Source organism: Anolis carolinensis, chromosome 4 (genome assembly GCF_035594765.1).
Source record: "Anolis carolinensis isolate JA03-04 chromosome 4, rAnoCar3.1.pri, whole genome shotgun sequence".
In the NCBI taxonomy this organism is placed as follows: domain Eukaryota; kingdom Metazoa; phylum Chordata; class Lepidosauria; order Squamata; family Dactyloidae; genus Anolis; species Anolis carolinensis.
Genome location: NC_085844.1, coordinates 13,578,715 through 13,605,849, shown reverse-complemented (window position 1 = coordinate 13,605,849; position 27,135 = coordinate 13,578,715). Strand labels below are relative to the sequence as shown.

Sequence of the window (27,135 nt, the reverse complement as noted above, 5' to 3'; positions counted from 1 at the left end):
CAGGTTTACTTGTCTGATTATTGTATTTTAAGTGCATGGATAGATTCTAGTGCCTCATAAATATGATTTATATACTTTTTGGGTATTCCATTAATAGAACATGATTTTTCCTTTTTTATTCAGGGCACTATAGAGAATAAGCATATTTTATTAGATAAAAAGATATTTGCTAGTGTTGTATCAGGGATCATTAGTCTGATAGGTAAAAGGAATCTTAAAGCTACTGTCAAGGAAGTATGATAGAAGTCATAAGGCTGTACTTGAAAAATATTTGGGTGCTTTCTACCTTCTAATGGAAGTATGGCCATAGTCTTCATCAGGAGAAATGATTTTTTGCAACATAGATCCTTCAAGAAGTTTTGGACTGCACTTTCCATCTTCCCAGATCACTGGCTGTTTGGACTATGGGTTAAACTAATTCAAAGTACTAAGGGAGAGCGATTTGAGTACAGCTATACTTTGTTAGCCCTCTTTATTCGCTTTCAAAATAGGCATTATTTTACTAGAGTCAGTAAGATTTGCTGCTGCCAAAAATGGCTTTTTACAGTGATTGACTCAAGGCTTGGAAATGCTCTCCATTCGTGTCTTTGTTAAGAAGTTTTCTTCCTTGTCTGCTGTTATGAAGAATTCCAGGTTTTCCTCCTTTTGGGTTATGTGTTTATGTGACAGATTGATTAATTTGGGTTATGCTGAAGGTGAAAACTATTTTAGGGCTAATTTGGTGTTATATTGTAGTTGTATGGTTGTGATTACATATTAGATAATGTGATTCTGGTAGATTTGTAACCTGCTTTGATCACCGCATCATTGCTCCCTTAAATATGGTGACCTGAATTAATTCTTTTGAATTGTGCTTCATTTCCTATATGCTGACCAATTGCAATTATGTTTTATTCTCATATGGTATGTAAAATAAGATTCTTGATAGGGAGCAAAACAAAACATAAAATAGTTTCTGGGATTCCCATCTCATGGGATGGACAGTCATCAACATCAAGGATCTCTAGTTTTAATATATTTGTTCAACAATCTGCCTGAAGGCAAGGACAGTCTGATGGCATGCATGACAACTCCCAAAAATCGTCTTGTTCACTGAATACATTGAAAATAGAGAAAGTAATTTTGATAGACCATCTCTCTGGCTTTTAGAATCATAGAACTGGAAGAGACCGTATGGGCCATCTAGTCCAACCCCCTGTTATGCAGGAAAAACACATTCAGAATATCTCTGACAGATGGCCATGCAGCCTCTGTTTAAAAGCCCCCAAACAAACAAGGACCCTTCACTCCACTCCACTGCTAAACAGCTCTTTTCCTTGGGAAAGAATGATAATGATCTGAAGGAGCATATATATATATATATAGAGAGAGAGAGAGAGAGATAGATAGATAGACAGACAGACAGACATACATTTGCTTTTTACATTCCTCCTTTCTTGTAAAATGTGTGAAACTTCTCTAGTTGTGGGATGCTGATACAGAAGCGGCACAGATCGAGTGCTTGTTGATGTTTTTTCTGGTTGTGACTACTATGGAAAGGGCGTGAACTCAACAATTACCGTGTAACATAAGCTAGGCTGGGTAATTACAATGCTCCTCTTAAAAAGAAAACGAGGGCCAAGTTTGACATCTTGCTTTACAAGTTGTCTTCGGTTTGTGCACATGTTTACACTTTTATTTTGAATTTATTTAATAGGATTTTTATTATGCCTCTTTCTTAGATGCATGCAATTTAATTGTAGTTCATATTAGTAAATTGTTTTTCAGAGACCCTTGTTTGAGGCCCTTCCCATGCTTGTGAAATTGTTCAAGTGGTTGCATGTGGGGAGAGAGTTTTATTTGTGCCTAGTCCCTGCCTCTTCTCTTTCATCTATATCTTGCTGAGTTTTTCCTAGAACCCAGACCCCGTCTACTTTGATAATTTAGATTGGTAGGAGCTTCCGGTGGCGCAATGGATTAAATGGGCTGCTGACCAACAGGTCAGCAGTTCAAATCTGAGGAGAGCGTGTGAGCTCCCTCTGTCAGCTCCAGCTCCGCATGTGGTGACATAAGCGAATCGTCCCACAAGGATAGTAAAACATCAAATATCCGGGCGTCCCCTTGCAGACAGCCAATTCTCTCACAAGCGACTTGCAGTTTCTCAACTCACTCCTGACACACGCACAAAAACCAAACTTAGATTGGTGTAATTTAGATCAGTCCTGCAGCAACTGTGAAGAGCAGGAGTCCCAAAATACTCTAGTAGTGGCAAACTAAGATAGTAGAGAGGTGAAATCTGGTGAAAGCTGGAAGTGATTTGTGCAATGAATGAAAAATGGGAGTGGTCTATTCCATTCTATGAGTGTGGGATAGTGTGCAATGTTGGGTTAAAATTGTTTCCTTAATTATATGTGTGCGCGCTCTCTCTCTTTCTCTCTCTCTCTCTCCCTATATATATATATATATGCTGACTCACCGCACATGATGTTAGGTTAGACTAATATATAGCTTTGTATGGACACAAATATATAGCTTTGTTTGGACACGATTTCAAGATAAGAATCCTTTCTCTTGCAATTCTTCAACTAGTGCTTTGAGAACAAAATGTTGAAATAGATAGTGTTTTGGATTCATTCAGCCCAATTCTTATATTCTTAAAATGTGATTCCTTGTACTAATAAGTGGTTGTGAAAATGGAAGGGGTACAGATTTTATATGCAAGGGTTACTTATTACTTACTCTTTGTGGAGGTAAAAAGAGAATCATTGATATGTTTATACCTTTGAATATATGTGTCTTAATGGTCTTATATTTTTATCTATGGATTTTCAAAACAAATTATGTTTACAATCTTGTGTTAGGTTAGGCTTATTAAATATATATTTATCTGATTGCTTATATATGGTAGAATTGAGCACTGGATAGCAAGATAGATGCTTTCGAAAAGTTGGAAAACTACTTGCTATTTCCTCATACTTGTTAGTCAAGTGGCCAAAATAATGAACATTTGCCTGGTTACCAGTTAAAAATGAATTAATAACTCCTGTATTGGCATATACATTTGTTTCTGTCATATGTATCTTTTTAATTGAATTATGTGGTTACTTTTATCCGTGTTTACTATTTCATATTTAATTGCTCAAAAGAGTCTCAACTAGCTTATATAGATTTTAAGTGCCATCTTTAGTCTTACAAATTTAATGAGGAATGAAAAATAAAGGTATCAAAATTTAAAGATATACTAAAATACAATTCGGAAATACATTTTATTGTGTCCAGTTTTTATATCTATAACAAAGAACTTGAATTAATAGCATTTGTTCAACAATTCAACAAGATGGTATGCATTTTAAAAGATTGCTTGTAGAAATGTTAGCCTATCTTTTTGTATTAGATAGTTAGGGTTATGGGAACTTACCATAGTTGTTTGCACCTAGGGAATTTTGCCTCCTAGTTTAGCCATAATGAGAAGTTGTGATGAATTAGCCCGGACAACATTCAGTGCACACAGGAAGAAAGAGGCAAGGGCAGTGTACAGACACAAAGTTCATTTATATATCCACTTAATAAGCAAAATATGTATGTCCTAGTTGAGTCACCATGGCATTTTTCTCCTGAAGGATTTCTACTGTCTCTCATTTATATTATGTCAATTTATGGCTAATGTTTTCAACATACATATGCAAACATGGACTGCATGTGTCTCATTGTTTCAGAAGTGTTACAATCACTGTATGTTAACAATTTAGTTGAGTTCTCCTTCAGAGCTGGTAGAGTGGGCAAGAGGTGCTAGGCTATATTTGTCATGCAAGATTTTTCAGAAACAATAAATCTGTTTAACTAGGGGTTCTATAAGTGACATGTACACCTATAATTTTATATTACTTGTGGAAGTACAAAAATATTCTGGATACTTTTGTTTCAAGCTGTTCTGGAGGCATTTTTATGGATGCAGTTTACTATGTTTGCCTGAGATACATGATGGACATCTTCATGACTGAATAAATGAGGCTTAAATGTGAATAATGCTAACAGTTCACAAGAAAGCCAAGAGGACAATCAAGTCATTTCTTCTTTTCTTTTTTCCTTTTTGCAAATCAACCCCCCCCCCCCCCCCCGAAACAACATTTTCCACTTTTTGTGAAGGTATCCGTCACGTATTGAAAAGATAGACTATGAGGAGGGGAAGATGCTTGTCCACTTTGAACGCTGGAGTCATCGTTATGATGAATGGATTTACTGGGACAGCAATCGGTTGCGCCCTCTTGAAAGGCCATCTCTAAGGAAAGAGGGTTTGAAAGATGATGATGAATTCATTGTAAGTATTCAAGCACACTGTATCACTGTATGAATGTTTTCATATAGTAGTCTTGAATAATAATTATGAACGGGCTGGGAAGCAGAATCCATACAGATATGTAGATCATAAGTGCTATATAACAATGGTGAGATTTTGAAAGTTGATTTGTTGTATAGTCTTAAGTGCTCAATATTTATAGTCCAGTATATTCTTAATAGCTCAATATTTAGAATATGTATGAAAATATAGTTCACTATGTTCTTAAACTTTCTCATAAAACAGGATTTTAAACCTGGAGAAGAGGTTCTAGCTCGCTGGACAGACTGTCGATACTATCCTGCAAAAATTGAAGCAATTAACAAAGAAGGTATGTATAATTGTAGGGAGTAGATAAGATGTGTCCTTTGGGTCACACTGATGATTCATATTATGTAGTATTATTTTCCCAATAGCATCCATGTACCTTTTAGAAGCTTCAGAAAAATGAAAAACATACAAGTCTATCTTCAGAATCTGAAAATGTATCATAATGTATCTGTGGAATATCTGTATCTGTGGAACAAGAAATTGTCAGTCCAGATCTCATGTTTGCTGGGATGTCATTAAGGATCTTAGGGAAGGCACAATTCTTCAGCCACAGATCCCAGAGTTACAGGTTAATATTGCTCTACAAGTATTTGGAGTAATGTTTCTTGTAAAGATTACTGAAATAATGCCTTGAAGTGTTATGAAGATAGCAGAAATGCTAAAAAATTTGGCCATGTTAGGGGACAGTAATGTGGCACAGGCATGTCACATCACAGTGGTGGCTGCTTGGCTGTGGAACTCCCTTCCCAGTGACATTAAATTGCTTTCCACCCTTCTGTTCTTTAGAAAGAAAGTCAAAACTTTGCTATGGAACCAAGCGTTTGGAAAGTAGTTATAATGCAATATGCAGCTATGAAATTAATGTGATTGGAATGGCTTTTTGGACCATGATTTTGGGACTGTATACTATGTTTTTAACTGCTTATTTAAATGTATTTATATGTTACTGTATCTGATTTTAATGCACAATGTATTTTGTATGTTTCTATGCTTTATTGCGGCATTGAATTGTTGCCAGTTTGAAAGCTGCTCTGAGTCCCCTTCGGGGTTGAGATAGAGCAGGGTAAAAATACAGTAAATAAATAAATACATGTATTTGGGAGTAGTTCTGTAATGTATCTGTTCTGTTTATAAATTCATTACTGTTTGATTTTTATAAAATGCATCTTAATGCTTGCTAATCTCTTATGTGATTTTGAAATTGATATAAGAATAAAAACTAGATTGTTGTATTGACAGAAGTATTGAGAAAATGTCATTAGGAACATTTTGGCAGAAATAGGATTGCATGATGTGCATTTTGAAATGGCGTTCTACAAAAATCTAATGTTGAGACTTGCTGTTATTGCCTTCTAGGAACGTTCACTGTTCAGTTCTATGACGGAGTGATTCGTTGTCTTAAAAGAATGCATGTTAAATCCATGCCGGAAGATGCCAAAGGGCAGGCAAGTGAACTGTCAGCTAATTTGTGTATTAATCTCTGAATCCATTCCTTTTTCTAACTCATTTACCCACAGTAATTTTAGCCATCCTTTGTTATTTATGGTCCTGTGCCCAGGTTGCATTGATAGTGAGGAAGCAAATCCTTATCCTTCTTTAAACACCTTGGGAATCTGGTCTTTGGACTAAAGTGGATATTTCCTTGCTTGTAATTTCTTTTTAAAGGGAAACACCAGTTTTGATAATATTTGATAATAGTTTTGGTAATACTGCAGTATAGTGGTGTGGTGCAATATGCTGGTATAGAGTGCTACTGTTGTGCTGTGCTAGTGATATAATACACTGTATGTAAATATTACTTGTAAGCCGTTCTGAGTCCCCTTCGGGGGTTAGAAGGGCGGGATATAAATGTAGTAAAAATAAATAAATAATTCATTTCTTCACATACATTTGTTTATTCTTAGACATAACATTTTTACCTGGCAGCCATTTCTTACACTTTTGAGGTGAGAAGGGCAATTTCTGACATAGTTATGTATATAATCCTTTCTCTCCAAGAAGGAATAAGGGAAGAAAGTATTACATCCCGACACTGTTAATAACTGTGCACACAAGTAGGAAATACCCTGTTTTCCCAAAAATAAGACATCCCCTGAAAATAAGACCTAATAGAGGTTTTGCTGAATTGCTAAATATATGGCCTCCCCCAAAAATAAGACCTAGAAAACTCCTTTTATTTGGAAGCATGCCTGCCGAACAGAACACCAGAGCATGCAGGATCAATAAATGTACATACCATAGATTGTTGTACATGGAAATAGTGGTAGTAACAAAAAATTCTTGATAGGATTCAGTTTGTATGGTCATGCTCGTTTGTGATGACAACTACTGAACAGTATATAATAAATGTTCTTTTTTTTGGTTCAACAATAAATGTGAATTCTTCTTCATGGAAAAATAAGACATCCTCTGAAAATAAGACCTAGTGCATCTTTGGGAGCAAAAAATCAATATAAGACACTCGTATTTTCGGGAAAACACTGTAGTGCTACTACTATTAACATAATCATCATTGTTTATATAGTGCCCTTGAGGTATATGGTACTTTATTTGTAAAATAATCAAAACAGTATGTCCTTCCATTGGAGTACAAATATTGCTTGAGACCTGTAACATCTTTTGTCAATTGATTAAGATTGAACTAGATCACGTGTTACCAAAACTCTGCTGCTTCTTTTGTTTTGGGCTGTCATTTCCAAATCCTCTGGCCGCCATGGTCAGCAGTCAGCGGTCAGTGATTCTGAGCTACAGACATGCATATCATTTGCACAACAGGGCAAAACTGGGAAGCATCAAAATTATGATTTTCTGTGTTTACAGTGACGATGGCTAAACAAATTATTGTGTCATCTGAACATAGACATTCTGTCGTCTTTGATATCCTTCTCTTCTCTGGCATCTATAGATATGTTATCTTCTGTGGAAAATTATAAAACAAATGATGGATTCTTTTTCTAATTGGTTGGAAAAGAAACAAGTGGAAAGAGAGAGCTCAGATTCAGATGATATAAAAAACATGGAGGGAAGTTCTGTAATTTATTTATCCGCTTCAACTGTTTTGAATGATCAGGAATCATGCCGTGGCAAACTTTGCTAGCAGATAAGCAAGGGTTCATGTGGATCACTGACTTACTGGGATCCCCTAAACCTGTCTAGCATTAGAGTGGTTCCTGTCTTCCTATTTAAATTTTGTTTGGATGTTCATAATCTATGTGGAAATAAGTATCTTCCATGTACTATAGACTGGAAAAAGCTTACACAAAGAAGTGGAACTTGTTTGTTTAATTCTAAACAGTTACAGAATATACTTTATAGATGAACAGACAATAATAGTAATTTCATTTTGCTCAAAGAAGCTTCCCTCAAAAGGAATAACTAAAAGTTAGCTGTGGTAATTGTGTTTTCTTGCTGGCATTTTTAAAAGGATGCAGAGAAGCATCTTACTATTTCTGCAAAGTGCATCTTCTGAGAAATGATATTTTGTGTAAAATGAACCCTCATGTGATGTAAATCATAAAGAGAGCTAGTGTGGTGCAGTTGGACTACGATGCATTGGACTGATGCTAGACACCAGAGGTCAAATCTCTGCTTGACCATGGAAAACCACTGGATAACCTTGGGCAAGTCACACTTTCTCAGCCGTGGAGGAAGATTGTGGCAAGCCTCTTCTGAATAAATCTTGCCAGGAAAACTCTATGATAGGGTGGTCATAAGACAGATTTGATTTGAACAACTACCTCAACTATACTTTAAAATAAAACAGGTCTTTCTAACTATTAGCGAATTAGAGCTACATAAGCTATTTTTTGCATTAAAATTGTTTTGTGTATATAAGTGTGTAAGTAGAGCCTTGCTGAATCAAAATTTCCTTCCCTTGGTAGACTTCTTTTTAACTATGCCTAGCTAGATGCCATAAAAAAGCCATGTGTGCAGTAATGCCTTCTTGCTCATAATATATTGCTTCTAATTTTAAAGGATTGCACGCCTATCATTAACAGTAGCTATTCATAGCCTCTTCTTCATGAATTTGCCAAACCTCCTGTGAAATATGTCCAAATTGTTGTCTATCATCATCATCATCATATTGAGAAAGTGTTTTGTATAGTTTGCTGATGTACTTTATGAATATCTGCGTATCAAAATTATAGATAGACTTGGGCATTGTATAATTAAAAAAAAAATCTGCAACAAACACAAAACACTCCATTTAGTTGTCCATGAAAATGGATGAAAAAGTTCATTTTCAATACATGTTAGCTACCAATTGTTGAGACATAAAATTTCTGTATAGTGACTTCCAGATGTGATACCTTTTGCTGACCTCGAGGAGACAATGTTAAAGTGCATACAGAGTGTTCCATGGATAAGTGGGCACTGGTAACCATTGCAATGGCTTCTCTTTCCAGGATGGAACAAAATAGCAGTAAGATATCATCCATAGGTAGCAGTGTCATAAGAGCTAAAGGACAACCCACTCCTAGTGGTTTTCTTCAGCCCTGCTAAAATGAAAGAAACTGTGTACAGGTCATCACAGGCTAGAATAGTAGGCAATCTTGGTTGTGAATGCTTCCCAGCACATACTATATGGTCGATTAGGACTAATCCATGTCCACCCATTAGTGGGGAATAGATACTAGATTATATTCATTCAGGCAGGACAGAAGTTGCCTACAAAACACGATAGAAGCCAAAGTAGAATTCTTATCAGCACAGAACATGCAGGGAGAACTCAGTTGCAAAGTAGGCTGGCTAAGCAGACAACATGTGCAAGGGAGAATAGATCCTGAACTAGCAGACATTGGACACCAATACAGCCAGACTAGGAATGCTATTGAAAGACCCCAACTGATCACAAACTGGCAAGGCTCTTTTGAGTTCATATCCAAAGTACTAAGAACATGAACATCCTGCCAACAGGACTACTGTTGGTACATTCCAGCCACTACATTACTGGGATGGACTCCCTGTAATCTCAAAGCGAAAGAGTTACAGCAGTTCTAAGAACATCTCATTGACTCAAGGAGGTATGGAGCCTGGAAAGCATAGCCATGTCAGTCACCCTGGGCACCTAAGGCATAAGAAAATCTTTACAGTCAATGGGACTCAGCCTGGATACAACTGGATGCCAGGTTACAACTGGATGCCTGATTTTTGAGTAACCAAACCTTCCCACCCACCTCCAAACATACATGGACAGCATGGTAGACAAGTGTTCAGCTTCCACAGAAACTCAACCAATAGAATACATGAGGTTCTCTGGAGAATGTTTACTAAAGGCCAGAGAGGAGAAGGTAAACCTACATCAGCAAATGTTGGATTCTCCAACATAATTCTAGGTGCCACCTACACACCCCATCTTCATACTGTGGCATCAATAGAATTTTCAGCAGAGCTTCCTTTGTCTTCTGCTATGGCCTAAGATTTCTCATATCAGATTTCCTCAAGGAACTGAAATTCTGCAGAAAACCATAGTTTGGACTGCAGAATATGACATTGTTCAGATTCTTATCATGTAAGGTTTTCCTGATATCATTAATGTTGCTATACGGGGAATCTGAACTGAACATCCTTTCCTCTAGGAAGGAACTGTGCCTGCATCAGGACACAGGGGTCTTTGGACATTCATTTCCTGTACAAAAGGAATCCATAGGACTCATGAATTCTACCCCCCTCCTCCCTTTAATTGAGCCAATTGCAGGAAAAGGAGTATCATATCCTAGGCATGATGAAAAGTGTAGTCACATTGTACATTAAGCATGATGAAATATTATCTCAGAAAAACCATTAATATGATTTGGATCCAGCACTAGCCAAAGGAGAGCCAACATCTCTACTCTGCTTTTGCTGTTCTGGCAGAGGTAATGTAACTCATTTCACCTACAGCAAGGTCACCTTGGCATCATCCCATACTGAATAGTTATTTGCAGGGCTGCCGCTGGACTTAGCGCTCCCCTCCTCATCCGTTTACCCTTGTGTGTCCTCTGGTTTAGATTGTAAGCCTGAGGGCAGGAGCTGTTGAATTAACTGTTTGTATGCCATTCTGGAAACCTTGTGCCTAAAAGGCCAGGATATAAATGCTTGAGATAAATAACTATAAGGATCCTTTCTAGTGCTATGACAAGGGCACCACTACCATCAGCCTCTCTCTATTTAGTTGGACTATGAAAATGAAGTGTCACAATATTTTAAGTATGTGTATCTCTAACAGTAGGATGTTGCATCTGAAGAAGTAGAGCTAGTCTTCAAAAGGTTAAGCCTCCAACTTCATTTTCTCAGTTAGTCTTTTAAGATTCTACAAGATCCCTTTTCAATGTGTGATGAGTGATACAGAATTATTTCTTGGGACCTAAGTGGTGTGTTATAATATTGTACTCTTGAAAGTGTAAATGTATGTAATTCCAGATCCATATTAAATTTGTTTAGTTTTTTCATTTAGTTATCCGATTTCTCTCCCCTCCCCCATTTACTTGAAAGCAAGTTGTTAATGGTATAGCATTATATACACACATTAATGATCAAACCATATTCTATAGAAAAAGAATGCAATATCACCTATTCCTGATACCTTAGAATTTGCAATCAATTCTGCTTAATTTAGCAGTGGTAGCTTCCCTTTTGCATGACTGATCTAATACTTAGTGTTATGTGCTTTTTTACCATGCCTCTGAGAGGATGCAAGGCAGAATATCTGCATCCATGTCTGTTTTTTATTTAGATTTTGCAAGACGCTGTTTAAAAAGGTTTTGTTGTTGGATTTGGATTAAGATATGCAAGGGAAGGAGGACTACTGTAGAAGAAAATACTGAATGGAGTTTGCTAGTGATGAGGTATTTATGATAACTTATCTTACGTTTCCATATTTGTGTTTTATCTTCAATATAATTAGGCGTGCGAGAGGCAGCAGATAGCACCGGAGCTGAGATTAGTGACGGATAACGAGCCTGATGAAGTGAGTTTTGAGGGATTTGAAAGAGAGGGAGGGCTCTTGCACACAGGAAGCAGAAGCTGAGGAGAAACCATGAAAACCCCATGGGGCGCGAAGCAGCAGAAGAGTTGCAATAGCTGGAAAATGAGAGCTGTGAGAGAGGTGGGGCAGAACTGTGTAGATCCCCAGAAGGTGAGAGCAAGCGGTTCAATATTGATTTGGGTGAGCTGTGGATGGATAGTGTTTCAGGTACAGTTAACTTTTCAGGTGAGAATGAAAACTTTTGTTACACTGGACTAAAATCTGAATATGGAACTCAGATGGTTGTGGATGTATTAGGAGTAAAAGGAACCTAGAAAGTAGTGAAGCTTTACAGTGTTTTGCCTTCCTACTTGTAAGGGTGAGAGGTATGAAATGTGTATCTAAATTGCTTTAAGTAGCAAAAAGTAATATATAGCGGCTGACGATCTGGGCTTATTTCTAAGTGTTGTTATATTTAGTTCATGCATTTTCCAGCACTTTGGCTCAGAGTGGCATTTTTCAGTCGCTCTGTAAACATTATGCGTTGTAAATAGCCAAACATAGAATCTCTTGGCTAGCTCTTTCAGTCATTCTAGGAGTGTGGAATGCTGACCTTCAAGAATAGAAAGAAAATCAAAACACCTAATGATATCAAAGTGGTAATGGTTTGGTATTAATAGAAATACCAGTTTTGAGTGAGTTTGAAGAAGGATCTTCAGCTATGTAAACAAAAAGACTATGGCTGAAGTGGTTAAAATTCCAGGTTTCCAGAAAGATCAAGTGGATCAGGCTGTCCAGGTTCCATATATACATATTTTGGTAGAAACTGTGAAAATTTCCTTGTGTTGGGTAGTAATTGGTTCCTCAAATTTGGTTTATGATGAGTACTCATAACTTTCAAACAAAGTACTGTATTGTGAGTTCATTCTCCAGTTTAGTTGCTTTGTCTATCATAGTGTTTGGTATGTACGCATACATAATTTGATATATGTATGGCAAATACTTGTAAAGGTATAGGTGTCAGAGGATTGACATGAACTCCTTTACAGTTCCTTCAAGTGAATTGGGCATCCTTTTCAAACTTTCATCTTAGCTGCATTGGAAGAAACTATGTTATGAGCAGATGTCAAGTCACTTTTAAAGCATGGATTTGTATATATATTAGAAGAACCATGTATGTGTATAGAATGAACCTATAAGTGGAATTTGGAGCAAGAGCTGACCTCTAGTCATAATAGGTGGGGTGGGTGGGAATGTTCTGCAAACTTTTCAGCTGGTAAATTTTTTGTTAAAAATCTACATTTATCTATCGCAAAATCCACATTTAGTTGTGTGGGGTCTTAACTACTCCCCCGCCCCCCAAATGTGGAATATTTTAATTAACGAAAAAGCTTTCAAGATTAATCCTGTTGAGGGTGGCTATGTAAAGAGGTAGTTCATTGGATACCTTCATGGAAAACTTACTTCCTCATGAGGGTAACTTGAATACAAATTAACTGCATGGTATACAGCTGTTTCATGTAAAAATGGAATCAAAATAGAATCAAGGGCTACTGGGATTTTTTTAATGGGAATATCCCAATGGTCTGTATTTAATGCAGAATTTTCTCATTCAAAAATTTCTGGAGAGACCAAAGATTTAGCTTATCTACAGCCTGTAGATGTAAACTGTCTATCAAACTATAGTACATCTTGAATGAAAACAGCAGTCATATTCTAGGATGGAATGAAAGAAAATGAAAATATGTGATAGAGTAAAACTAAAGTACATTGGAGATTGCATAGTTCCATAGTTTACATACTAAATACTAACACTAAATATTAACTCTATATTTGGAAGAATTTTGTTCAGAATGTACCATTTAGATAAATCAAAGATGCTAGTGAAGCGAAACAAGAGTGGCTGAATTAGGTATTTCACACATTGGTAATGGGCAGAATTGTGTTTCCAGTGTTTTTAAATATAGTCCTAAAGATGCACAATGCAATTGTGGCATAAATATGTTCTATACATAGACCGTGTTCTCTCTTTCTCTCAGTGACAAGTCTGCAGGCTTGAAATAGCTTTGAGAGAAATATCTGTGGGAGAAGGCTCAAATGATGTAACATTTTGTATTTTGTGTGTTTTAAAACAAGCCGTTTAGCACTGAGTGGTTTAAGATTCTTTCACATAAACCTATCAGAACCGCATGGCACCACTGAATCTTGTAATAGCTCATGTCAAAAAGCTAATTAAAATGAGTCATAAATCTTCCTTGGGACTGACCATAAAGGGAGTTGGCTACTCAGTTCTTTTGAACCAAATAGTCGATTCTCAAAATCGGTAAACCACCATAGGAATTTCCTTCACAAGTATGCTCTAGAACAGCACATTCTATTTCACACTTGCTTTAAACCAGTTCTCAACTAATAGCTGTCTTACCTGTAATGAATACAGGTATCAGGCCCCATTTAACTGCATGTACATTCTGTTTTGAAGTGCTTTAAATTAAGATTTGAAGGTCCTTTGGTTTTGGTGGTGTGGGACAACGTGTTGTGAAATACTAAAAAAATAGATTAATGAAATGTAACATGTTACCACAGTGCCTTTGTAATTGCTGCATTTTCTTTGTGGGTTAAAGACACACTTTATTCATTTGAGGCATTATTTTAAAATGTGTACCCTTTGAGATATGGAACAAAGACCTTCTGTATAGTATCTTCAGGTAGTCAAGTGACAAACGAGATAGGTTCTGTAGGTTTGTAAGTCGGAACAAGTCCATTTTAAGTATAACTCCAACCAAATATATATATATATATATATATATATATATATATATATATATATATATATATATATATCTTTTAGCTTTGGATAGCATAGGGAAGCGTTAATACTCCTGTGGTGTCTGTTTTGCTATCTATGCCCCTGTTCAGAAGATTTCACTACCCCTTCTTTCTTTGTGATAATTGGATTTTGAAAAAATGGGTTGTTGTGGAAACAAGGATTGGTGATAAAACTTCAGTGGAGACATCTTTTCCTCAGGCTTACTCTTTCTGGAGTGAATTTCCCTTCTGAGGGGTAGATTTCTTTCACTTACTTCCTGTTGTCTCACCTCTGTTCTGAACTAGGAGTCATTTGTAAGTAATTCCTGGGAGTTGGAAGTTCCAAACATCTGAAGGATTATAGCTTGGGAATCACTGATCTAGAGAGTTCTCAAACCCAACAGAGAAGTCTATGACCACATAAAGTAGTCATTTCTAGAAGCAACATCTGGGGAATTTTCTGAGTTAGGGTTGTTTGTGATTAAGAATCTTGAGAGAGATGTCTAGTATAGATCTTGAAATGTGGAGTACATCAATATACCAACCTATCGCCAAGAACTCTTTGATATTTTGTGAAGAAAGTTTAGAATTTGTGTATCTTTTGTTTTATGTGCATGTTGCAATTTTATTAAGAAGAGGTGGTTGTAAGTCAAACATTGTCCTTGATGGAAACATGTATTAGGGCAGATGGTCAAAGATTATGTTACTCATTTAATAAGTTTTCAACCATAGGAAGACTTTTAAACAGAGAAAGAATAGTTATTTGTCAGAGGTGCTCTTCTTGTGATTTTTCTGCATGGCAGTGGGTTGGACTGAATGGCCATGTGGTCTCTTCCAACCCTTATTCAATGACTTTACATTGGTGTTGTGACTGTTTGAGTGCACATGAGTTGAGAATATATCTGTGGCTAGGTAGTAGACCAACTGCGTCCTTGATTCCTCCGTAAAGATTTTTAGATTTCTGTGGCAATTCTATCACTGCAGAGAAGCATTTGAGTTTCCTATAAAAGGCCTTTGGTTTGATCCTTCCATCTCATTTAAAAGGATTAGGTAGCAGGTGAAAGGGCCTCTGTCTATGATGTTAGAGAGCGCCTGACATAGTAGGTTAGATGGAGAAATAGTCTCACTTGTCATGAGGCAGTTTTTTGTTGGGTATTTTAATGCTTGGTCTTTCTTGGATTGTGAAAACAGCAAATGATCAAACTGTTAAATTTTATCTGAAATCAGTTGCTTCAACAGCAACGTTATTCATTTTTGTGGGGCTTTTTTTTGTGTAACCATATTCAGGCTTATGAGATTTTTAGATAACATGCCACTTGTATATCTACTTTTCCTTGAACAATTTAACGTGGTTATTCTGTAAGTATATATTACAGTGGGCCCTCCACATCCACAAAGCTGCCTATAAAAGCAAATGATCACATCCCATATTATTAAAAGGGCAACAGCACATATGCAGATGCTTCAGCTCATCCGTGTTCATTTTGCTGCCATTTTACGTATAGGACATGATGATCTATGGTTGGTAGAAATCATGGCTCTGGAGGGCCTGCTGTAGCATAAACAACAGAAAGCAACTCAAAATAAATATCCTTAACATTTTTAATACGAAAATGCTCCCTTCCAAGATATTTCTTTAGAAGAGTTTTTCCCATGTGCACATTTTTTATCTAGTTGATTTTGATTTCCCTCCTTTCATTCTTAAGGACTGGATAGCTTTGGTCAAAGCTGCAGCAGTGGCAGCAGCAAAAAACAAAGCAGGAGTTAAACCACGGACCAGTGCAAACAGCAATAAAGACAAAGAGGATAGAAAATGGTTTAAAGTACCTTCAAGGAAGGAAGAAACCTCAACCTCAACCATTGTCCAGGAAGTTCAGAAGAAGGAAGAACAATCAACATCCAGTGAGACATTTGGTACAACAAACTTTTACATTTCACAAAAATGTGATGCATAATCATTATATTAACCCCGTAGGTGATTTTTCAACAACAATTTGTATTTGTGAAACAGCAGTTCTGAATGTAAGAGATGAATTGCTTCAAATGCGTAGTTTCTCAAGAGATCCTGTTTTTATGTTTTTCTGGGTTGCTGATTGGTTGATGAATCAATACAAAAGTAATGTTATATGAGATAATATCAAACCTGCATTTAAAGCTTGGGAAGTTATGAATAGAAGTATCACACTGTTTCCTGAAAAGATGCATGTGTAAGAAGTGTGTCACCAACATGAAATATTTGGAAAGTTCTGCTTTAGAGACATGGAAGGGAGTAGAAGTTATAGTTATTATATCATGAGGGTGGCAAGTTGGAAGGTTGGGACATGTCACAGGGATCGCCTTGAATCAATGGCAACTGCGTTCATTTGTTCTGATTACCCATTCTCTGCCTCTGTTTTCTTCAAGACACTTTATAATTTTTTCCCTATAAACTTTCAAAGTAGATTATGACAAATAACAGTAGTATTTGCAATAGCAATAAAGTATCTAAAATCCAACTCAAATGGGAAATCAGAACTCAAAATGCAACATTAACAGGAAAAAGCTCTTAATAGCCAAGAAAGAATATTGTTTAAATGGCTGGAAGATAGAATCCTTTTGATTTGTTAGCGACAAGCTAGCAGTTGTGACAGCAAATGCATAGATTTAGTGAGGGTTGTCCATAAAGAAAAGGGGCTGCAGTGGTGCAGCGGGTTAAACCGCTAAGCTGCAGAACTTGTTGACCGGAAGGTTGGCAGTTCGAATCTGTGGGATGGGCGAGTTCCTGTTTTTAGCCTCAGCTTCTGCCAACCTAGCAGCTCAAAAACATGCAAATGTGAGTAGATCAATAGGTACTGCTTTGGCAGGAAGGTAACAACGCTCCATGCAGTCATGCTGGCCACATGATTTAGGAGGCGCCTACAGACAACGCTGGCTCTTCAGCTTAGAAATAGAGATAAGTAGCACCCCCAGAGTCGGACATGACTAAATTTAATGTCAAGGGGTTATACTTTACCTTTACCTTACCCATAAAGAAAATACCACTATAGGAAATGGCTCACTCAGCACTTCAGCTCTGAAGGTAGAGATTCCAGAGAAAAAGCCTAAAAAGCTAAGAAAACATTTGTAGTTTAGTGCAGCAGAAGATATTGTTTCTTGTCTTGTTTGCTTTTTTCTAAGCTCTTACTTATTTTTAATGCATAGCTTCAAAATAGCAATCAATGTATTAGCACCAAAGCTTTGGGAAGTATGTCCCTGCCTGCCATAGAATAGCTAAGATTAGGCAGATAGAAAAATTGCTTGCAGGCTATGGAAAACATGGCATTTTCAGTGTTATTTTTGCAACAGCATAAAATGAATTCACGTGTGTGTGCACAGAAGATGTTGAAAGCTAAGCCCTCCTTAATAATACTAATACTAATAATAACAACGATAATAACAGCAACAACAACAACAACTTTATTTTTATATCTCCATCTCTCCAAATTGACTTGGGGTGGCTTACATGGGGCCAAGCTTGGGTAATTACAATAATCAGAGAGATAAAAACACATCACATAAAATACAATTATGCACATTAAACATAAAAAACACAGTAATATCAACTAAACAGTAATCTAAAAACCTGAGTAAGATTATAAAAACGAACTGGGTCAAAGTGCGAGGAGTGTATAATGTAAACTAGAGAATTAAGTTGGAAGTAGGAAAACTGCAAAAACTTTGTCTTTGTGGAAGGGACATCATGAAGCACATTTTTCTATAGTTTTTCAATGAATATCTCATTGAGTCTCAACCATAGAATCATAGAATATATATGGTTTGTGTCAGCCACAAAAATGAAGCTTCTGGAATAGAACAACCATTTTCAGAGTAAGGACCACACAATTAAACAAGAAACAACACTTTAAAATCAGGAACAGATTTTTTTTTCAAATTTTGTTACATAGTATATTATTCTTGTTTAAAATGCTTGTTTTGTTATTTGCCTCACCGGGACATTTAGGCTGTGAGACAGGATCTTCTTGATATATCAACCAACAATCAAAGGAGGTCAAGGTCAGCCGAAGGTGGCATCCCACCTGTGCCCCATAATCTGGTGGTCTCAGAGACTATTGAACTCAAACTTCCATCTTTCCCTTTGCTTGGCCATTAACCAAGCTACCTGGGAAGGACAAAACTGGTTGTTTAAAACTAATATAATCTTTGCAACAGATGATTTGCTTTTAAACATGTTTTTTCAGTATGCATTTAGTACATGTTTTCTTCTTTTACAAATACAGGATTCCCTCTAGTGGACGTCCCAAAGATTGCCTTTGTACAGGCAGAGAATGCATTAGCACACAAGAGAAAAAACAACTTAGGCAACTCATTTCAGGCAAAGAGGGCTCGTCTTAACAAGATCACTGGTAAGTTCTCATTTAAGAGTGCCATTGTGATGGCTTCTATGCTGGCAGATTATGCATATTCATATTTCTGCCATAAGGTTCTCTATGCTGTTCATTTGTATACATGGTTGTGGGTTCTTTACATTTAGAATATTGTTGAAGAGTTGTGAAAAACATTTTGCACTTGTATTGGTCATAATATTGATGGGTTTTTTGTGCCTTACTCCTTACTTTGGATGGGGGAAGGTTGGAAGACTGCACTGCACCATTTTTGTTTTCCTCTGCCATTTGGGCAAATTGCCATTTGGGCAATTGGTACCAATGTTACACTACTTCTGGTCGCTTTGGGAGCTTTTGTGGATAAAAGTTGTCATAGGGGTTGGCAGCCAATTATCAGTATTCTAACAAGGAATCTTATATGGTAAATGTTGTTTGCTGAAACACTTTTTGGGGACTGAAAAACCCTATTTGATCCAAATCTTGAAACAGTAGTTATCAACCCAGGGGAGGGGGGAATGAAAGCAAGGTTTAAAACTGATTTAATGTTTTGGGTTGTTCTGACACTAGTGACCATATTTTCCCAGTTCCAACAAAATTTGAAATAGTGATTAATTCAGTATTTTTTTTACTTGCTTGTGCCACTGAAGTAGATGACATAAGATGTGGTCATATTTCAGCTGGCATCACAAGTACAACCACTTAATACGTTTCTGGTAACTATTCATTGGAAGCAAAAGCGTATAAGACTGATTTAAATTATTGCTCTTGTTGTATGTCCTGAATATACAACATGCTTCCTTCACCGATTATATGGTAAAGAAATCCCTCTGTGAAAATGGAAGGTTCCTAGCACCGGGTTTTTGTTTTTGTTTGCATCCTTCTTTGTCCCTGGGCGCTCCTGAACTTTGTTTTGGGCTCCTAAACAGTGAACTGCCCTTGGATACCAGGCCCATTCATTCCTTCCATTTTTGTCATCACTATATCCACTTGGTCTTTCTTGGATGAAATTATCATGCTCCTACTGATCCATGATTTTTCTTGTCACCAGAGCGCTCTCACTAAATTTTGTATACCATGTGTCAAACTCAAACTGGCATAGAACTTTTCATCCTAATGCAATACATTGAGAAAATAAAATTATCCTAGTGGCAAGATGCAATAAATGTATTGGGTATTTTTTGTCCCAGCTCTTGTTTATATGTCAACAAAAAAAACTTGCATGTGACATGTAGCTTTGCAAATTCTGCACAAGCACATGTCCATCTGTTAGGAAAAATGTTGAATGTAGCTGATATATCATGTATGTACTAGCATTCATAACTTTGTAGAAAACTTTTATTTTGATACTGTATTCTGCTAGAGCCTCTTGATTCATATAAGTAGAGACCGACTGACTCTTGATCATAAATGCAATCAGAAAAACAACAGAGAGGGGTTTCTTTGTATACTAACTTCGAAAAGAGATATTGGATGACATGAAGTCCACTACTACAGAGCTACAAAGAGATATAGGGACAGAATTTAAAATTAAAAGATCAAGCAAGCAAAAAAGGATCTTCTCTTTTTTGACTAAGAAAAACAATCCATAAATGTCAACTTAATTAAGCCATATGTTGCAACTGGGGCTACTTGCTGTATTATAACAGAAGACAGGAAAAAAAATGTGAGCTTTGCATCTTTTGTGTGTAAACAGTGACACTGGATCTCTTGTGAAGAAGCTTTCAAAATATTTTACGAGTGAATTGGTTCACACATTTAATTTTTTAGCATCATTCAAACACAAGTGACACTAGGATCTGTTTTGTTCCCAGTAGGCTTTATTTTGTCTTTTTAAAATGAAATCTCAGCCAATGTTTTAGGATACAATAGAATAGTAGCAATCTTTTATATTGATTTAAAGATAAAATGAAGTCAGCCAAAGTTTTAGTATACAAATTTCAAAGTATGAAAGCTTCTTGATAACATTGAGCTGAAGGCACACATGGGCATCCTGTTTCTTGCAAGTATATCTTAGGCAATATGGAGGAACTGTAGCATCTAGTTACAGTACTGCCATTTCAGAGCAGTGTTTGATCTAGAAATATTTTGTTCACCTTCAAGATACTTAAAGGTCAAGTGAGGGATCTAATAAATTTCAATAGCTGGTGAAATTTTGTAGTAAGTGGCCATTCTGGCAGTATATGCCAGATACTTTGTAAAACGTAGCATATACATGTGACGGTGCTGTGATGCTAAGGTAACATATTACAGTAGAGTCTCACTTATTCAACCTTCGCTCATCCAACATTCTGTATTATCCAATGCAATCAGCCTTTTAGTAATCAATGTTTTTGTAGTCAATGTTTTCAATACATTGCGATGTTTTGGTGCTAAACTCATAAATACAGTAATTACTACATAACGTTACCATGTATTGAACTGCTTTTTCTGTTGATTTGTTGTAAAACATGATGCTTTGGTGCTTAATTTGTAAAATCATAACATAATTTAACGTTTAATAGGCTTTTCCTTAATCCCTCCTTATTATCCAACATTTTTGCTTATCCAATGTTCTGCCAGCCCATTCATTTTGGATAAGTGAAACTACTGTAGCTGAAGCTACTAGTCAATGTGGTCCACCATTGAAAGTGCATTTTGGTTACAATATGATGCCCACACTAGTTGAATTGTATTTCTCCACTGGGTGAAATGTGGTGAGAGACAATATTTTGTCAACATAGAACCAAATCCCTAATCTCCCCCCCCCCCCCCCCCCCCAGGATAAGACATAAATCCTACTCCTTACTATTACCTCTACCTTAGGACAGTGGATAGAAAAAAAAGTGCACCATAACCACCTTCCTAGGACAATTGTATCATCTGAGTGACATGTTCTGCTTTTTGGTAGTTGCTTGTATAAGAAATGGCCCTACATTAGGGAGTATCTTACTTTGCAAAAACTATTGGGGTATGAAATTACTCCACAATACCATTAATGCTGGGTCTTTTGCAAATATATAAAAACAGCCGAATGTCTTCAGAGTGTATGTCCATTTCACATGTTCAATTGAGAACAAGGATTTTTGTTCTATTTTCAGATGGAAGTAACAACAATATTTTTGGGACACAGAAATTATAGTGATTACATATGTTATTGAAAAAGAGGTTTATTATCTTACACGAAGCTCATTTTAAGCATTCCACTTAGTGAACATGTATGTTCTGTTTTTATCCCTAGTGGATCTGAATCAGTGAATAATTGAAGCATAATAATAAAATAAATAACAAATAGGATAATTTCAAAATCTTTCTTCTGTGCTTCCTTTTCATTCACAGGTTTATTGGCATCCAAAGCTGTAAGCGCAGATGGTGCTGAAAAAAAGGAAGATACCAAACAAGCAGCTCCAGTCTTGGAGCAGGTATGAAACTGTAGCGTTTGATTCTTTTACAAGGGTCCTACTGGAATGTACCATGGGAAATGTCGGGTCCATGATGTTAACATTACCTCGCCAGACAGAAGGTATTGGGGACGAAAGAATTATTTGTATGTTTATACCTCTGCATAAAAATGAAGTTAATGACAGTAAGTCTGTGATCCTAAGGCTGCATAACATGGAAGCAGGTCCACACTTAATTAAGGGCTTGGCTGTGCACTTAGGATTGAGCAGATTGGTGTCTCAGATCATGGCTACCTTTACTTTAATAAGCAGACATCTTGAAAATCAGAGACGTCTGTCCCCAGGTACCATTTCAATATAGGTGAAATTATGCCCACAAGTGGCTTACAAGACCCTTGACACAAATTAAATTTGTGCTCATGACACAGGGTTTTTGACATCTAGCAAAACTTCTTTTGTAAGAAGTTTTCTTTGTAAGAATTGGTGTTGTAAACTTGTATGTGTTTTATGAAACTGTTCAATGAGCCATACCTTTTTTTGCTAGGATGTATATTTTTAATATGAAAAAAGGAGACATGAAAACATCTTGGGGGTCTGGTTTGAGTCCACAACTAAAGTGGATGTGACCACATACTCTCTTATTCTATTCAGTTGAGTTTTCTCGTATCTGACATTTTGTGCATGGCAGTGCCTACTAATAACAGGGCTATAGATTAACCATGCTTGGAGATTCAGCTTACTTTACAATTAACATATAGGAATGGCTTCTAGGACTGAGCCTGTGCCTGAAAAATGCTAATTATGGATTTATAGACATGTGCACACTGTTCTGCCCACTCTTTGTTGTTCCATTTTTTAGAATACTAAGATTCTGTTGTTTAAGCTTTTGCAGTTTTTCTTCCAATAGAATTGATTTAATAGATGTTAATGATTATGCCATGCAAGATGGCAGCTTGGGCTCCTAATTGATAAGTAAACATCCTGTCAGGGAGCAGTTGAGCTTCCAGCTTGGAAATAGAAGTCTTTCTGGCTTCCAAAATTGATTTTTTCCCCCAACTTGCAGCTCTTTTTTTGTGAAAATGTTCCCAAACTCAGTGTAGCTTACACAGTTTTTTCAGGCTTTTTATGATCTGATGTTTCCTTTTTAGGAATAAATAACTTCAATCTAGGTAAACCCACCCTGATACCTGGTATCAGTAGCATTATATTTTCCCAGTATCCTAGGAGAAATTGCTAGTACAGTAGAGTCTCACTTATCCAACATAAACGGGCCAGCAGAACGTTGGATAAGCGAATATGTTGGATAATAAGGAGGAATTAAGGAAAAGTCTATTAAACATCAAATTAGGTTATGCTTTTACAAATTAAGGACCAAAACATCATGTTATACCACAAATTTGACAGAAAAAGTAGTTCAATACACAGTAATGCTATGTAGAAATTACTGTATTTACGAACTTGGCACCAAAATATCACGATGTATTGAAAACATTGACTACAAAAAAGCGTTGGATAATCCAGAATGTTGGATAAGCGAGTGTTGGATAAGTGAGACTCTACTGTACATGCTTGTATACACAAATGCACACACAAACACACAAAACACTTACATTGATAAACCATGTGAACCATTCATTTGCAGGTTCATTGTCTGATCTAGGCAGTAACTTCCTGTGTGATCTTGAAGCTTATGTGCTCAACAGGAAACAAAAAGCAAACTTTCTTTTGTGTAACACTGACTTCAGCTTTATAGGCTGCAAACACCAGTAGTATTCCCCATTTCTTGTTGACCTGCTATGTGGATGGATGATTGATAGATAGCCATACAGTGAAGTCACAGAAGCATGTATTTGGACCTTGGTGTGCCCTGGAATCATGTCTATAAATAACCATATGGCTGTGCCCACAACATCTTCAGCACTTTTCAGGCATTAGTGGCTTAAAGAAGACTTTTACGTGTTGGCGAAATCTCCTTAAAGGCTTGCTAAAGAAACCTAAATTTATAGACATGTTTATTTATTCAGATCAGAGCCTTAACCTTGCTTTTAATGTGGCTTTTTTGTTGTCCATAGTGATTAGCATTTTTTCAACGATTTACCCTTTAAAGAGTGCTTTTCTTCTACCACTCTGTTCAAGCCAACCCTTTTTGAAATCTTTCTTTCACACTATGACACCTAATCAGATTGAGAATATCTATATGAGCAACTTCATCATTACAAATACTTTCTTTTCCCTCATTAACCCTTTGCTGGTCCTGGGAGCACACTGTTATGGTACGTGTGGTTTTTACACAACTGGTTTAGACTTTACAACTGAACCTGGGTTTAGGAATTAAGCAATGGAAATGTGTGGATTTCCCCCTGCTCCCAGTTAACTACCAGCAAGGTGAAAATGATATCAGAGACTCCTCCCAATTCTCAGGACCCTCTTTTCATTTTACTTTGATCCGCAGTTGTCAAAACTGTGGGAGGGTTGTTTGTTTTAGGGCAACGGTCACTGTTATCCCACACTTTGTTCTTGATCACTAAACTAGGGTTCAGTTACAAGTCTTGACTGGGTCTGAAGGGCCATTTTTGAGTCACTGTTGTCAGTGCATTCTTATGACATTTCTGTATAAACATTGATAGTGCATTACCAAACAGCACAGCATCTAAGGGTAGTACCATAAGCTCCAAAGAATGCAAGGCTTCCAACAAAAATAGCAGCCTGATATTGAGGAGGTTTTTTTTTACCTGCATAATGTCTGCACAGTAGTCTTCAAATTTTCACAGCCAAAAACCATCTTTAGTTTCAAGATGGGAGTCAACTTGGATAAAATGTTCTCGCACATATTTTCCCCTTTGCTTTCTTTATTTGCTTTATACATCTCCCTTTTACTTTAAAAGAAAACAAAACAAATGTTAAAAAATGTGAGGTGGTGGCACTGTGGCATGACCACGTTGGCTCTCATAACCTGTGTATCTGAGATCATTGCTCCAAATCAACATGTCATGGTCTCTGTATGTCTTCTCCTGCCTCTACTTGATGCTAGCAATTGCAGGAAAACCCATATTCCAAATGCCATCAGGTCATACTTTATTAAGGTTAAAGGCGTCAAGCTGCAACTTGCCTGTTCAGTTTTATACCTCATAAAATCAGAGATGCTGGAAAGCATAGAGAGTGGTATAGGTTGAGTATCCTTTTTTTGAAATGCTTGGGAAGAGAAGAGTTTTGGAGTTTGGATTTTTTTGGCGGGGGGCTTGGAATATTTGCATATACATCTTGGAGATGAGTCCCTAATTATGAAATTCATCTGTGTTTTATATACACCTTATAGAATGGTCTAAAGGTAATTTTATACAATATTTTAAAATAATTTTGTGCGTGAACAACACTTTGTGTACATTGATCTTTCAGAAAGTTGTCATTAACTGTCCATGTGGACAATTTTGGATGTTGGAGTATTTCGGATCAAGGATGCTCAATCTTTAAAACTTCTGCCATTAAGTCGGTTTCTCTCATGCATTGCTTTGCCACCCTGCACTCAGTTTCCCCACTGATAGAAATTATGTACTGGAATTCTAAAAATTACTATTCATAATTCAGGCCATGGTGTGTAATAATTAATGAAGAGCAGACATCATATTTCTCACCAAATGTGCCTGCCAACATATAATGGAAAAGCAATCTTTAGTGTTATTATGCACCCTAGGAAATGGTTTGGAGTATTCCAGCTAGTTTGCTTTCACATTGTGCCACCTTTATACATGAAACCAATTATGAAATGCATAATGGATTGATTTAATTAATCTTCAGCAAATGGTGCAGTTCTTAACTCACCTGGCATAGCCGCTATTGAAATGATGTCAATTTTCCAGACTCTTTTTTTTTTGGTAAGCAACAAAAGATACAAACATGCAACACTGTTCATATTAAACTATACTTTGCTGTTTCTATTTCTGTTGGAAGTTATCAAAAACCACATCAGGTTGTTAAATTCACAGTCCTTAAAATATTTTTTTGCAAACAATTAGATTATGTGATATTTTAAAGTGTCTAGAAACCAAATTGGAGCATTCCTATTTTGAGTAGGAAGAGTTATAAATTTGTTCAATTCTCAAAATTAAAATAACACCCTTAATTACTAACCCTGTTGATACAAATAATGTCTTAATAAAAAAAACCTCAGAGGCCCTGTGCCGATGTAAATTTGGCTTTAAGCAAATCATGCCATGCTAACTGGGAGTTAGAAATGTAGCTTCAAAGCAATCTCTGTTCTGTTCTGATGTTAGCCACAGTTTTAAAGTTATGTACATGCAGGTGAAAACATTCCCCTTTCAAACCACAAAATATGATTAAATGTATGTGGGATTTAAAACCATCGTTATAAAACAGCCTGACAAGCGTTTTTAACAATTAGTGTCAGTGGATATACATGTATTTGTATATCCACACATTCAACCATCCGTGACTTGAAAATATTTTAAAAATATGAAAAAGCAAGCCTTGATTTTGATGTTTTATATAAGGGAAACCATTTTACTACATCATTGTATGTAATTTTGGTATCCAAGCTGTGGTTCATGCTGGAATGGAGCAAGGATTGTGTTTTCATTGGCTGAAGCTGGCTCCCAACGTGCAATCCATGCTTGTGAGAAGTCAGCATTACATCCATCCTGGACCAGAATTGCTTTATAATGGCCAAGTTATTTAGAGGCCATAACATTTCCAGTTCAACAATGTTTCTCAGTTTTTTAAAATATAAAAATGTAATGTGAAAGAGAAGTCCAGGGTCAGCAGTCTTATTACACTGTTGATTTCCTCTCTCCCCCCTCTCTGGTTTACAACTGTTCTAAACCGAAACCCTCAGGTTACACAATGCAGGTACAGTAATCTCTTTAACTGTATTATTAGGGTTGGGCCATGTTGTATTTACCTTTGAACAGCATCTGCTTAGATGAATGAATAACGTTCATTAAGGTCTTTTTTAATGTTTAATTTTGTCCTTGTTAAGAGGTTGAGCACCTTATTAGAACAAGTTTAAAAATCTTGTTTTAAATAATTTTGTAACTTTGAAAGTAATGGTTGCTGTAGTGCTGTCTTTCACACATGTGAAGATAAACAATAAAAGCATTTATTTACAATTTATGGCTCTAATGAATTTCTGGTAATTTTCTTAAATCAGCATAGATATATTCTACTGTCCTTTTGTCATTTCTTGGAGATAATTGTGCTCAGCATGCATGAATAACTGGTTCAATGATAAGAAATGGATAACAACTGAAAAAAAATGTTTCATGC

At 36.5% G+C, this 27,135-nt stretch overlaps 1 protein-coding gene across 4 annotated transcripts in view; it reads left to right on the top strand.

Moving 5' to 3' along the window:
* The window catches only part of phf20l1 (PHD finger protein 20 like 1), a 58,985-nt gene that overhangs the window by 8,434 nt on the left and 23,416 nt on the right, over positions 1–27,135 (top strand). For 2 of the 4 annotated variants that reach the window (XM_008108178.3, XM_008108176.3), the window contains exons 3-9: positions 4,126–4,297; positions 4,562–4,646; positions 5,723–5,811; positions 11,253–11,315; positions 15,824–16,031; positions 18,374–18,499; positions 21,794–21,876. In XM_008108178.3, the coding sequence (XP_008106385.2) occupies positions 4,126–4,297; positions 4,562–4,646; positions 5,723–5,811; positions 11,253–11,315; positions 15,824–16,031; positions 18,374–18,499; positions 21,794–21,876 (826 nt within the window). Of the gene's footprint in view, positions 1–4,125; positions 4,298–4,561; positions 4,647–5,722; positions 5,812–11,252; positions 11,316–15,823; positions 16,032–18,373; positions 18,500–21,793; positions 26,979–27,135 lie in introns of those variants that run through there. The other 2 variants (XM_008108177.3, XM_008108179.3) reach the window with 2 other exon arrangements.